The sequence below is a fragment of the Symphalangus syndactylus genome, chromosome 4, assembly GCF_028878055.3.
Source record: "Symphalangus syndactylus isolate Jambi chromosome 4, NHGRI_mSymSyn1-v2.1_pri, whole genome shotgun sequence".
Classification (NCBI taxonomy): Eukaryota; Metazoa; Chordata; class Mammalia; order Primates; family Hylobatidae; genus Symphalangus; species Symphalangus syndactylus.
In genome coordinates this window covers 126,606,755-126,620,201 of record NC_072426.2, presented here as the reverse complement: position 1 = coordinate 126,620,201, position 13,447 = coordinate 126,606,755, and the positions used below count along the sequence as shown (strand labels likewise).

The following is a 13,447-nucleotide window of genomic DNA, read 5'->3' as shown; positions in this document are numbered from 1 at the left end:
CCAGGGGAGTTCTGATTTATAGCATTTCCCATTTCTATAGTGTAAATGCTTTCATCAAGGCCAGTTGCAAGCTACCAACATGAAGTCACTGAATAAGCCAGTATGGCCTGGCTCCAGCATAACAAATATGATACTGTAGGGTTATTGGGAATGGAAAGTATATTATATCTACTAAGAATTGCAAGTAGCAATTCTTGCCTGGCTCAGAGAATGCCTGTTCCTTTCTCCTGCTTCCATTCCCCATCTATTCCTTCTTGAACTACAATGCCTATCTTTGACATTTCACTGAAGCTCCTGATTTACAGTAACTTCTCTATACTTTTTGCTTCCAAATTGATGTCTCTAGCCCTGACTTCTTTGCTGAGCTCCAAACCTATACTGCAAACTGCCTACTATACACTTCAACCTGGAAGATCAAAACTGACACATATCTGCTCTTCATCTTGGCTTCCTTTTCTTGGTTAATAATGATAATGACAATAGCAGTCAGTATTTATTGAGTCCTTACCATGTGCCTGCACTGTTCTAAGCCTTTACATGCATTATTTTAATCCTCACCATATGTGGTATACATTAATATCATTCCCATTTTACAGATAAAGAAACTAAGGCACAGAGAGGTTAAGTAATTTCCCCTAAGTCATATGGCTAATAATAGCAGGCTGGGATTCAAACTGAACAATTAAACTTTTTTTTTTTTTTTTTTTTGAGATGGAGTCTTGCTCTGTCACCCAGGCTGGAGTGCAATGGCATGATCTTGGCTCCCTGCAACCTCTACCGCCCGGGTTTGAGCGATTCTCCAGCCTCCTGAGTAGCTGGGATTACAGGCACCCGCCACCATGCCCAGCTAATTTTTGTGTTTTTAGTAGAGACAGGGTTTCACCATGTTGGTCAGGCTGGTCTCTAACTCCTGACCTCATGATCCGCCCACCTCAGCCTCCCAAAGTGCTGGGATTACAGGCGTGAGCAATTAAACTTTTGATCTTTGCTATAGTTTGAATGGGTCCCCCCAAAAAGTTACTATTATTAGAACCTTAATTCCCAATGTGGTAGTGTTGAGAGGTGAGGCTTTTAAGCGGTTATTGTGTTGTGAGGGCAGAGCCCTCATGAATAGATCAATACCATTTTGGAGGGGTGAGTTCTCACAAGAATGAGTTGTTTTAAAAGGGAGCTGAGCTTGCTCTTGTGGTCTCTTTTGCATTTGCTCACTTATCCTTCAGCTTTTCCACCATATTATGATGCAGTACAAAAGCCCTAGCCAGAAGCTGCCACCATGCCTCTGGACTTCACAGCCTCCAGAACCGTGAGCCAAATACACTTCTTTCCTTTATAAATTACCCAGTCTCAGGTATTCTGTTACAGCAACAGAAAATGGACTGAGACAAGCTCTTTATCTACCATATTTCTATTTATGTTAACTATTAGTTCCAGACTACAACTATGAATATGCTAACTAGTACTACCTACTTTGCCTCTCTAAAATGTATTGGACACTATTTAATACCAGGCATTGTTCCAAGCTTTTTTTGGTGTTAAGTAATTTAATTCTCAAAACAAAGGAAACTTTGTAACTTTATAAAGGAAACCGAGGCACTGAGAGGCTAAGCAACTTACCAAAAATTGCACAGATAGAAAAGTAGCAGTGTTCGGGCAGTCTAGCTTCACAGCATTAACTATCTACTCTACTGCATCACTTCCCTACAGCACTCAAGTCTAACAGCTGGGAGTTTAAATTGTTCACCAAATTTCTCTCTCTCCTTCCAAAGCATTTTATAAACATGCTGTTTTTTCTCTACCCCATCACATCACTCTTAATCCTGGCCCTTATAATAGCTCATGTGGACTACTGCAAAAGCTTCTTAATCATCTCCCTGCTTCCTGGGAAACATTTCCAATAGATCTCCTATAATGCCTCCAGGTTCTCTGGAAAGTAAATATCTTAGTAAGTCACTACACTACATTACACCATTCAAAGCCTTCTCACCACCTATATAATAACTATGGTTTCCAAACCTTAGTGTGCATAAGTAGCACTGGAGCTTGCAGAATGCAGATCCTTGGTCCATCTCAAGAGATTCTAATTCTGTAAGTGCAGTTTGGAATTCAGAAATTTTAAATTATACCAGGCACTTCAAGGAATTCTCGTGCATGTGGTTTATGGACCACACTTTGAGGAACACAGGTTCAGAGAACAAAGTCTCAGCTCCTTATCAAGGAAACAACCTCCTCTCTGCTTGTATCTCATTTCATTTGATGGTCCAAGATAATGGAATCATTTACAGTTCCTCAAACTACTCAGTTTCTCACTTTCATGCCTTTGTACCTGCTTTCCCTTCCTCTAAAACACTCTTTTCCTCCTTCCAGCTGATAAATTATTTCTCTTTCAAACCCAGCTTAAATTTAAATGTCATCTCAAGGGGCCGGGCACGGTGGCTCATGCCTGTAATCCCAGCACTTTAGGAGGCCAAGGCGGGCAGATCACTTGAGGCCAGAAGTTCAAGACGAGCCTGGCCAACATGGTGAAACCCCATCTCTACTGAAAATACAAAAATTAGCCAGGCGTGGTGGTGCATGCCTGTAGCCCCAACTACTTGGGAGGCTGAGGCAAGAGAATCACTTGAACCCAGGAGGTGGAGACTGAAGTGAGCTAAGATTGTGCCACTGCACTTCAGCCTGGGCAACACAGCAAGACACTGTCTCAAACAAAAAAAAAAAGAAAGAAAAAAAAAGTCATCTCTAGGAACCTTCCTTAACTTCCTTCCACATGCCAGCCTCCTCCCCACACCATCCTGACTTCTGTGCCTTGATTTATACCGAAGGCACTCCATCTTTTACATGTCTGTCCCCTTCTAAACTGTGGCCTCCTCTAGATCAGAGTAAGTATCTCATCGTCTTTTATAAGGACAACCTAGCATAGAAGGTACTCAAACAGCAGTCACATCCAACTAGAGGGCTGGATAATTAATGGGCAAAGATGAAAATCCGAGTTGAAATTACCCCAAAAAATATAAAGGTATTGCCCAGAAAATGATGAATGTCATGAATCTATAAAATTAATACATGTATTTAGGGTTGTTGTATAAACACCAATACATGTTTTATGAAATGATGTATCTTTAAGCATAAAATTAGTGCTACAAAAAGCTTAGTATGTATGTTACTGGCTGAAAAGCAGAATCACCATTGCTATCTCACATGCGTATGTGATTGGCTTTGAATGATTTCTGGATTACATGTGGCAGGCTTCAACACATGCACAAAATATTATTCAATTCATAAATGTTCGGTTATCACATACCTAGCAGCACAAAGGCATAATTGTAGAAGAAAGTTGAACTCTTTTTTTTTTTTTTGAGACGGAGTCTTACTCTGTCACCCAGGCTGGAGTACAGTGGCAAGATCTTGGCTCACTGCAATCTCCACCTCCTGGGTTCCAGTGATTCTCCTGCCTCAGCCTCCCAGGTAGCTGGGATTACAGGTGCGTGCCACCATGCCTGGCTGATTTTTATATATATATATATATTTTTTTAGTAGAGACAGGGCTTCACCATGTTGGCCAAGCTCGTCTCAAACTGCTGACCTCAGGTGGTCCGCCCGCCACAGCCTCCCAAAGTGCTAGGATTACAGGTGTGAGCCACTGCATCCAGCCAAAAGTTGAACTCTTTTAATGATAACATAAACTCTACTGATTTGTAGTCAAAGGTATGGACGTTGAAAAGCCAAGTTCTTAGGCCAGTGCTGTTTGATATTGCCAATGGCCATGATCTCGCCATTGTACTCCAGCCTGGAGAAACAGAGCGAGACTCTGTCTCAAAAAAAAAGACAAAAGATATCAAGTGTTGGCAGAGATGTGGAGACAGTGAACCCTGGCACAGGTTGGTGGGAATGTAACTTAGTACAGCCATTATGGAAAACAGTATGGAAGTTGTTCAAAAAATTAAAAATACAACTATCATATGAACCAGCAATCCCAGTACTGGGTATATATCTGTTAGAAACAAATTTTCAGTGTTGCAAAGAAATAGCACTCAAACATAAATTTAATTTTCTCAGCAAGGCAATTTTTACTTCTATAGAAGGGTGCGACTTGCAAATGGAGTAATGGTGACAGCACACCTGGACAAGGGAGGGGAAGGGATTCTTATTCCTGACGCAGGTAGCTCCCACTGCTGTGTCATTCCCCTATTGACTAGGGTTGGACCACACAGTCTAAGCTAATTCTGATTGGCTATTTTAAAGAGTAGGGGTATGAGCCAGAGTGGTGGGATTAGTAGTTTGGCAGGAAGGACCGTTAGGAACAGGTAACTAGTGGTGACTTAGGTCAGAGCAGGTGACCAGGGGTGACCTGGGTCAAAGCAAGTGATTGGGATGAGTCAGGACAGAGCAGGTGACCAGGGGAACAGATGTGAATTACCGATTAAAACTGATGGAAAAAGTTGTTTACTGAAACTACAAGGAAGTTAAACTTTAAAATGGAGGACAAAGAACTGAACATACTGACATACTGATTCTTTGAAAAGAAATCTAGAACTCACTGTATCTAACATAGCCAAAGAAAATGAAGTCAGGATGTCAAAGAGATCTGCATCCTCATGTTTCACGGCAGCACTGTTCACAATAGCCAAGATATGGAATCAACCTAAGTGTCCATCAACAAATGAATAGATAAAGAAAATGTGGTGTGTGTGTGTATATATATATACACACACACACAATGGAATACTATTCAGCCTCAAAAAGAAAGGAAATCCTGTCATTTGTGACAATATGGGTGAACCTGGAGGGCATTATGCCAGGCACAGAAAGACAAATAATACATGATCTCACTTATATGAGGAATCTAAAAATGTTGAATTCATAGCAACAGACAGTAAAATGATGGATACCAGAGGCTGGGGAGGGTGGGGGTAAAAGGGCTGGAGAGATGTTGATCAAAAGACAGAAAAATTTAGTTAAATAAGAGGCATAAGTTCAAGAGACTATTGTAAATCATGGTGACTGTAGTTAATATATTATGGCTAGACATGGTGGCTTACGCCGGTAATCCCAGCACTTTGGGAGGCTGAGATGGGCAAACTGTTTGAGCCCAGGAGTTTGAGACCAGCCTGGGCAACATGGCGAGACCCAACCCCTAAAATGAACAAAAACAAAAATTAGCTGGGCTTGGTGACATGCAACTGTGGTCCCTGCTACTTGGGAGGCTGAGGTGGGAGGATCACCTGAGCCCAGGAGGTAGAGGCTACAATGAGCCATGATCACGCTACTGTACTCCAGCCTGGCCAACAGAGAAGGCCCTGTTTCAATAACAAGAAAAAAATATATATTATATACACTTGAAAGTTGCTGAAAGAGTGGATTGTAAGTGTTCTCACTATAAAAAATGATAAATATGTGAGGTAATGCATATGTTAGCCTGATTTAGCCATTCAATAAGGTATACATATATCAAAACATCATGTTGTACACCATGAATATATATACATTTGGAGATTAGGTCTTTGAAGGGGTGATTAAATTAAAATGAGGCTGTTAAAGCAGGGCCCTAATTCAGTATGACTGGTGTTCTTATAAGAAGAGGAAGAGACAGTAGGGGCTGAGCCACAGAGGGATGACTATGTGAGGACAAAGAGGCAAGAAGGTGGCCAGCTGCAAGGACAGAGGCCTCAGAGGAAACCCACCCTCCCAGCACCTGGATTTTGGACTTCTAACTCTAAAACAGTTCCAGTTTTTCAGAACCATGAGAAAATAAATGTCTGTCATTTAAGTCACTCAGACTGTGGAATTTTGTTACAGCAGCCTTAGCAAACTAAGACAGCATCTTTACTTCACTGATAAACTCAGACATTGTGCTGCATGCCAGGCACTGTTCTAAGTTCTTTACAAATGTTTACACATTTAAACACCTTTCCAGCAGTGCCAATACATCACTATGGCTGCATTTCTCAACAGGTAGGAGGGGAGAAGATATACCCCTTGTCCCTGGGGTGGGAGCTGGAGGCTCAAAACCAATATAGTTTGAGTACAGGAAACCCCTGAAAGACATGTCTCTTTCCTCAAGTGGGTATCAGAGATGATGATGACGATGATGATGATGAATAACAAGAGTAAAATCTTAGCTACCATTAATTGAGCTCTTGCTGTACTCAGGCACATGCCAGGCAAATTACAAGAATTCTCTCATTTCACCCCCAACAGCAACCTTAAGATTTAGGTAATATTTCATTCCCTTTGTTTTACAGAGGAGAAAACACTGTTCAAAAAGGGTAAGTAAGCCAGTTGCCCAGCTGGTGAGAAGAATCAAGATTCCAACCCAGATCTGCCCAGTTCCAGTTCTGAGTCTTTCACTGCACATGGCCTAGGGGAGTAGACTGGGGTCACTTTGTGAGAGGTGTGGGGGGTGGAGGTTTAAATGGGAAAATGAATTTGTTTGTAATGCAAGAGCTCAGTGGGGAGCCAGCAAGTTTTTTGAAAAGAAAAGGTAGTAGGGATAATCTAAAAGCCTTAATAATTATACATGCAAAAACAATAGCTCTCATTAATTTAGCTCCTCCTACATGTCAGGCATTCAGCTTGGAATTTACAATAGTTCCGATAAGCAGATATTTTTGCATTTTCATTTCATGGACATAGAAGTTGAAGTACAGGCAAGCTGAAAGATTTGCCCAAGGCTCAAGTAAGCGGCTGAACCGGAGTGGCAGACCTGGGCGCCTCCCAGTCCTGCATCCACCCAAGCTCGTCCACTCTGCTCTGGTGGAGAATCAACAACCCCTGCACCCATTTCACACATCTGCTGTGAATGTATGAGGGCTTCCATGCTCTGAACAGACAAGTTACATATCATATCACAATCGTTGCGAAGATTCAGCCTGAAGCATTAACATTGAGCAGCTCTGCCCAAGAATGTTCCACAGAGCCTTCATTTCCCAAGATGTTCCATGGAAAAAGTTCTATGGTTGGAAGTTTGGAATGTGCTGCCTGTTATCTATCCCTCTCCTGCCTCAGAGACCTACAATGCACATCAGCAGATTCCAAAGGTTTTAAGAAGTACTGCAATTTAAAAAAGTCCACTTCCTTCATTTAGCCTAAGGTTTCCCCAATGTATTTGAACCATAGAATTGTTTTTCTACATGTGCCAGCTAATATACAGTGCAGCACCCTTTCAGAGGTACTGCATTGTTAGATGAAAGAGGGAGGAAGAGAAGTCTGCTGCAGCTACTTTTTGAAGCTAACTAAAATGCAGACTTTTCTCCCTTTAAGAATTATCAAGCCCTTTGCTGTTTACATTTCGTTGCTTTCTACTGAGAATACCGAAAGTTTAAAAAGAGAGAGACCATAAATCAGACGAGGGAAGGGCTATTTGCATTCCTAACTCTCTTGGCTCATCTGGCACCTTCTTGCTTCCACCCCAACCCCGCCCCAACCCCATTCTTTCTCCAAGTTTCCACCCCTCCTCCTCTCCTTGGGGCTGCTCTCCAGCTATACACAGCTGGAGGTGGTTGCAACTTGCAATGCACACATCCCCTCCCTCCTGCAATGCAGAAGCAGTGACATGCAGGCACCACACGCTCTGCCAACCGTACAGCCTCAGCTCTGGCACAAGAAGACCCTCCCAGGGAAGAGGGGCGTTGGTGGTGGGGGTTGGGGGGAGGATTGCCAATTTTTCCTTTAAGATTTTCAGATTACGGGTGCTATAATTTTTCTATTTCTCTTTTTGCTTATTTTCAGGTTGTAATTTCCTACAATGAATGTGCAGCACTTGTGTCTTAAGGAAGAGGAAGAAGAGAAAGGAGGGAGTAGGGAGGAGACTAGAGGCGGAGGAGAAGGAAATGTCATCTCTGGAGGAGACTGCATAAGCTCGACTAACAAAATATATCAAATTTTATAGCAGTACATCTCCCAACACCTGCAGGTAGAGTTCTGGGCTGCAGTGTTGCTATTTGCAATGACACGTGCCCAGTTACCCCTTAACCAGTGCCAGCTCAGGCGTCGGGCACAGAAGCCCTCTCCTTACCCACTCGAAAGATCAAATCGTCTTCGATGGGATTCTCTTTTCGTTTTCCAGTGCTGTACATGCTTGCGGGTCTTTTCACAGCTTTCTGCTTGACGTGGCCGCTCCCCGGGGACTTAACACGCCTCTTCACGCCTTCGGTGGTGGGAGACACATCAGCGGATCGGATCACTTTCAGCTTAAATGGGCTGCCTCGGATGTGCTGGTCATAGAGTCTCAGAGACAGGGTAAAGTCCCCTTCCTTCTGGACAGTGTACAAAAATTCATAGGTGCCGTTCTTGTTGTCTAGGATCTCCCCGTCTGCCACGCTCCCGTCGGGGGTGCTCAGTTCGGCGGTGAGGTAGGCGTTGCCGGTTTTGCACAGCTCACCGTCTTTGTCCTTGGTGGTGATGGTGACGGACATGGGCTGCCCGATGATGGTCTGCCGCAGCCCCTCGCCCGTGGCCACCGTCTCTGAGGCAACGGCGTTGGTGGTTAAGATCGTCCCGAGGTTGTGGATGGACTTCTTCAGCCCCTCGGTTTCCACGATGAAATCCAGCTGGTCGTTCTCCCGCGGGTGCAAGGGGAAGTCCTGGTCGGCCAGCTCGTTCAGCTTCTCACTCATCTGCTTCTTCACCAGCAGGACCTCGGTCTCCGTGCCATGGTTGAGGGCCTGCGCTGTGAAGTTGCTGCAGCTCTTAATGCTCTCCTGCCCCTGGAGCAGAGTATCCAGCTGCGACTGGAGGACCTGCGGGAAAACCGCAGGAATGGTGAGCTCGTCCCACAGGGCGGGGCCTAGCCCGGGGCAGTGCCCTCCCCCGGAGAGGAGGAGACGCTACACCTGCCCACGCAGGTGGCTCTGAGCAAGCGGTGTTTGTCAACCCAGGGAATCCAGTGCTACCGCAAAGTCCTAAACTGCATTCCCAGTACCTTCTCGAGGTTTCCTTTCCGCCTCACCCTCTCTTCCACACATGTATTTCTTGGCTCATGTGTTTTGGAGAGGGGAAAACAGAAAGGTCACTACCAAGAGCATAGCAAAGTAATTGCTATGCTTGACATCTGAAATATTCATTATTCAGTATCTTTCCCCATGTCCCCATGTCCATCACCACCTAAAGGAACAGGAAGTAAACAAATGAAAACTCTCCACACCTGAACATCAGACGTTTTTCATCCCTGTTTTGTGAACAGACATGCGGAGTTAAACAAAGGCTGCAGTCAGGGTTCATTTTGAAGCTGACTAACAGGTTGGTGTGGGTGAGAGTGCAATTAAGAGACTATTTCAAGTTATAATTGAGGAATGAAAACAATCCAGTTTAACTCTAAATCCTAAAAGCATTCATTACATTCAACCTTGCCTCTTGTCAAATTATAAACTAGTACTTAAAGTCACAGTCACCGAATTTTGCTGAAAATTGGGAAAAAAATAGCTGGACATTACATTCAGTGAAAATTATAGTTCACTATACAATGATGACACTTAAGGACCCCTTGTTGCTGTTAGGAAACAATAAGCTAGTGCCCTTGGATATCATGTCTCTTCTAGGACATCTGTAATGATTCTGGTCTTACTTTGTGTTTGAGGCCATAGTTGACCTCCAATTCCATAAGCAGCACACTCTTGCGCACATTTAAAGTCTTCTGGAGCTCATCAAAGGTGGAATGAATGTCATCCACGATGCTGGCCTTTTGGTTGGTTAACTGATGAATGATTTCCGAGATGAACTGAAGAGCAGAATCTATTTCTGGGAGCCTGGTGGACAGTTGTTAAAGGTTGTTATTTAACCTCAACCCAGAAATATTCCAAAATCTATCTAAACACTACATTTTGTTTAAAAAAATTCTATGCCTTTCATCATCTTTAAAAAACAATAACCAGAGAACAGAATAAGATATGACATAATTACTGCCTTAGAGAGGAGAGACTTCATCTCTTCAGAGACAATCAAAATTGTCAATTTCAATCTACTGTCAATTGTCCAATTTTAATAATTAATTAAGTGTATAAAGACTTGAAGCTCTCTTAAAAGCCATTCTGGCCAGGTTAATTCTTTATTGCAGGGGCCATCTGGTGCATTGTAGGATGTTTAACAGCATCCTGTCCTCTACCAGATGCCAATAGCTCTCCCTGCCCTGCCTCCTTCTCCCCAGTCCCCTGCCACAACACACAGTTGTGACACCAAAAATGTTTCCAGGCATTGCCGAATGGCTGAGAACCACTATTCTAGACAGCTGTATCTTTTCCCCTCGCCACATAAAACACTTATCCAAACTCAGTTTCTTGAGAGCTTCTCAAAAGTTTCCAAGTTCTTTGAATTACTACAGAACAACTACACTTTTCTCACTACAGCTATCAGTGGAGAGATTTATTTTGTCTGCTTTTCTGCTGGCTTCTCATTTCCTCTCTTTGGTCTTTCTCATGTACCACTCAGCTACTCTGTTCCTTCATTTCTGTGCCAAAGAAGGAACTTGGAAGCAAGAAAACAAGGAAAATTAGCAATCACTGCTCAAGACCATTTTGCAGAGCTCAGACAGAAAGGAGCCAATCACAGCCAACAAAATGGCCTGTATGTGTGTCAGGAACAGCAGATAAGGAAGGCTCCTCAGAGAGCCTGGTTTCAGGGATGAATTTCAGAACTCTCCTGAGAGCAGTTTCTTTGAGTGTACTTTAATTCATGTAATCATACTTAGGTACTAAAACAAAAATGCGACTCATAACATAAGGAGGTTGGAGTTCTACTAACAGGCAGAAGACAGCCTTCCTCACTCATTAGTTTATGACAACAAGTCCATGATAAAAGAACTTATTTACCCACAAAGCTTGATATCTCGAGGGAAATATGAACCTACTGTTGTACCTAGACAAGAGGCCATGAGGCCAGGCCTCAAGTACAGGCAGCCAGTTGGGGGTTTGGGGAAGGGTCCCCCACCTTTTGTTGACAGCATCCAGCTGGACCTGGAGCGAGGCCTTGTGCTGTTCCACCACATCCTTGAGTGGAACTGTGGGGTGCTCCGCGTGCTCCCCCTCCGTGCACTCCCGACACATGGCAGTCTCACAGGACTGGCAGTAAAATTCCATCACCTGTGGATGACACAAGAAAAGTTCCTGGTTCTGGGTCACGGGTTGAGGGCTTACTCTACACTAAGCACTTGCCTTGCAGTCTCTCATAATTAAATGAGAGCCACCCCAGAATGTCAACATTATTAAGTCCAGCTTCACAGGAGAAAAGGAAGGATACATTTTTATGTGACAGGTCTCAGAAATGGAGCTGACTTCTAAGCTGCTTCTATAACCATAAAACCAGCTTTTGGGTATCCACTGCCCTAAGGCAGAACAGTATAGGGCTGTGGTGCTCAAACATTTTTATATCAGGACCCCGTTATAATCTTTAAAAATTATTGAGGACTCCAAAAGAGCTTTTGTGTATGTGGGTTATATTTATAGATATTTCTTACATTAAAAATTGAAACTAGGCTGGGTGCGGTGGCTTATGCCTATGATCCCAGCACTTTGGGAGGCCAAGGCTGGAGGATTACTTGAGGCCAGGAGTTTAAGACCAGCCTGGGAAATATAGCGAGACTCTGTCTCTACAAAAAATTTTAAAATTAGTATTTAATCAAATTTTTAAAAATTAGAACTGATAAAAATTTTAAAGTATTTAATTTATTAAAAGCAGTAATAAGCCCATTAAATGTTAATGTGAATAATGTAATTTATGAAAATAAATATATTGTGAAAAACAAAAACATTTGTGGGAAGAACGGTATTGTTTTCCATTTTTTGTAAATATCTGCAGCGTCTGGCTTAACAGAAGATGGCTGGAGACTTGTATCCACTTCTGCATTGAGTTCATTGTGATAGCATACATCACATAGCCTGTGGAAAATTCCACTGTACACTCTTGAGAGAATGAGAGTGAAAAAAGCAAATAATGTCTTCATATGATTATGAATATAGTATTGACCTTGAAGACTGCTTGAAAACGTCTTAGGACCCACAAGGGTTCCTGGACCACACTTTGAGAACTGCTACTGTTTGGCTAAGAGACTTATCCAAATAAGAAGTCTGGACTGAGCAGTTTGTCTCTTGGCTTCACCACTTATTTAGCTGAATGACCTTGGACAAATTTTCAGCCTCACTGTGTCTCAACTTCTGCCTCTGTCAAATGGAGACAGTAACAGTAACCTACTTCACAGGGCTACTATGAAGAATAAGTAGGTTAGTATGGCATCTGGCTTTGGTACATAATAAGTTAGATGGCACCTGGCTTAGGTACGTAATAAGTTCTTAATATGTAGTAGCTGCTGTGAGGATGATGATGATGATGATGACGATGACATCATCTGCTTATCTGAAAATAAAAAAATCTTACCCTGACAATGACGAACTGTCAGTAACAATGTAATATAAAGCCAGAAAGTTAGCTTCCTTATAGAGGTATTACCCTGTTTTCTCAGCTGGAAATAATGTCTTCCAGTTTTCAATTCCCAAAGCACTTTTAGGAGGAACTTTTTCTTGACATATAACACAGTACAGAAAAGGGCATAAATCTCAATGTAGCTTGATGGATTTTCACAAAGTGGAGGCAGTCACCAAATCAATTTTATTTATATCCAATTCATGAAATAAAAGATTTTAAATTCCTAAGCCCAGGAACTCTTCCACCCAGAGCCTAGCTAATATCATACATTTAGTAGGTATTCAATAACACTACTGAATTAACAAATGAGAGGAGGCTCTTAGCCATGATTCGGGTGGCATGTGTAAGACCAACCAAGGGACACCTCCTTCCTCATTAAGACTCACTATGTTACATAGTGCTTTCTGGAGAAGATTCTCCTAGGAATAAAGCACTCAGCTTGCTCATACTACATGAGTTTTGGAAAAAATCTTTTCTGGTGAACCAAATTCAGATAAAAGTCATTCAAACCATGTCCAAGATAATTTTAAATTTCATATTTATCATAGTTTCAAGTAGGTACATAGTAAGTAAGAGGTTTAGAAAGACACTTTTTTTTTTGTCATATAAAGATGTAATTTCATGTACTTTGCTCCTCTGCAGGCCTTTTAGGAACAGGCTTGAAACATCAATTGGAAGTTTCTTTCATGCATTCTCTGCTCAAAAACATTTCTCAGCTGGGTGCAGTGGCTCACGCCTGTAATCCCAGCACTTTGGAAGGCCAAGGTGGGAGGATCACTTGAGGCCAGGGGTTTGAGACCAGCCGGGGCACCACAGCAAAGCTCTGTCTCTACAAAAAAATTTTAAAAATTAACTGGACATGGTGGCACATGCCTGTAGTCCCAGCTACTTGGGAGGCTGAGGTGGGAGGATTGTTTGAGCTTGGGAGTTGGAGGTTGCAGTGAGCCATGATTGTGCCACTGCACTCCAGCCTGGGTATCAGAGCAAGAGCCTATTTGTATTCACGCTTCTCATTAAAATATGTTTTAATAAACAAACT

At 42.7% G+C, this 13,447-nt stretch overlaps 1 protein-coding gene across 5 annotated transcripts in view; it reads right to left on the bottom strand.

Moving 5' to 3' along the window:
- TRIM2 (tripartite motif containing 2) overlaps positions 1–13,447 on the bottom strand; it is a 132,447-nt gene that overhangs the window by 31,287 nt on the left and 87,713 nt on the right. For 2 of the 5 annotated variants that reach the window (XM_055276167.2, XM_055276168.2), the window contains exons 4-6: positions 10,918–11,069; positions 9,560–9,740; positions 8,012–8,735 (exon numbers count right to left, since the gene is read on the bottom strand). In XM_055276167.2, coding sequence (XP_055132142.1) covers positions 8,012–8,735; positions 9,560–9,740; positions 10,918–11,069 — 1,057 coding nt within the window. Of the gene's footprint in view, positions 1–8,011; positions 8,736–9,559; positions 9,741–10,917; positions 11,070–13,144; positions 13,238–13,447 lie in introns of all 5 variants that reach the window. The other 3 variants (XM_055276165.2, XM_055276171.2, XM_055276173.2) reach the window with 3 other exon arrangements.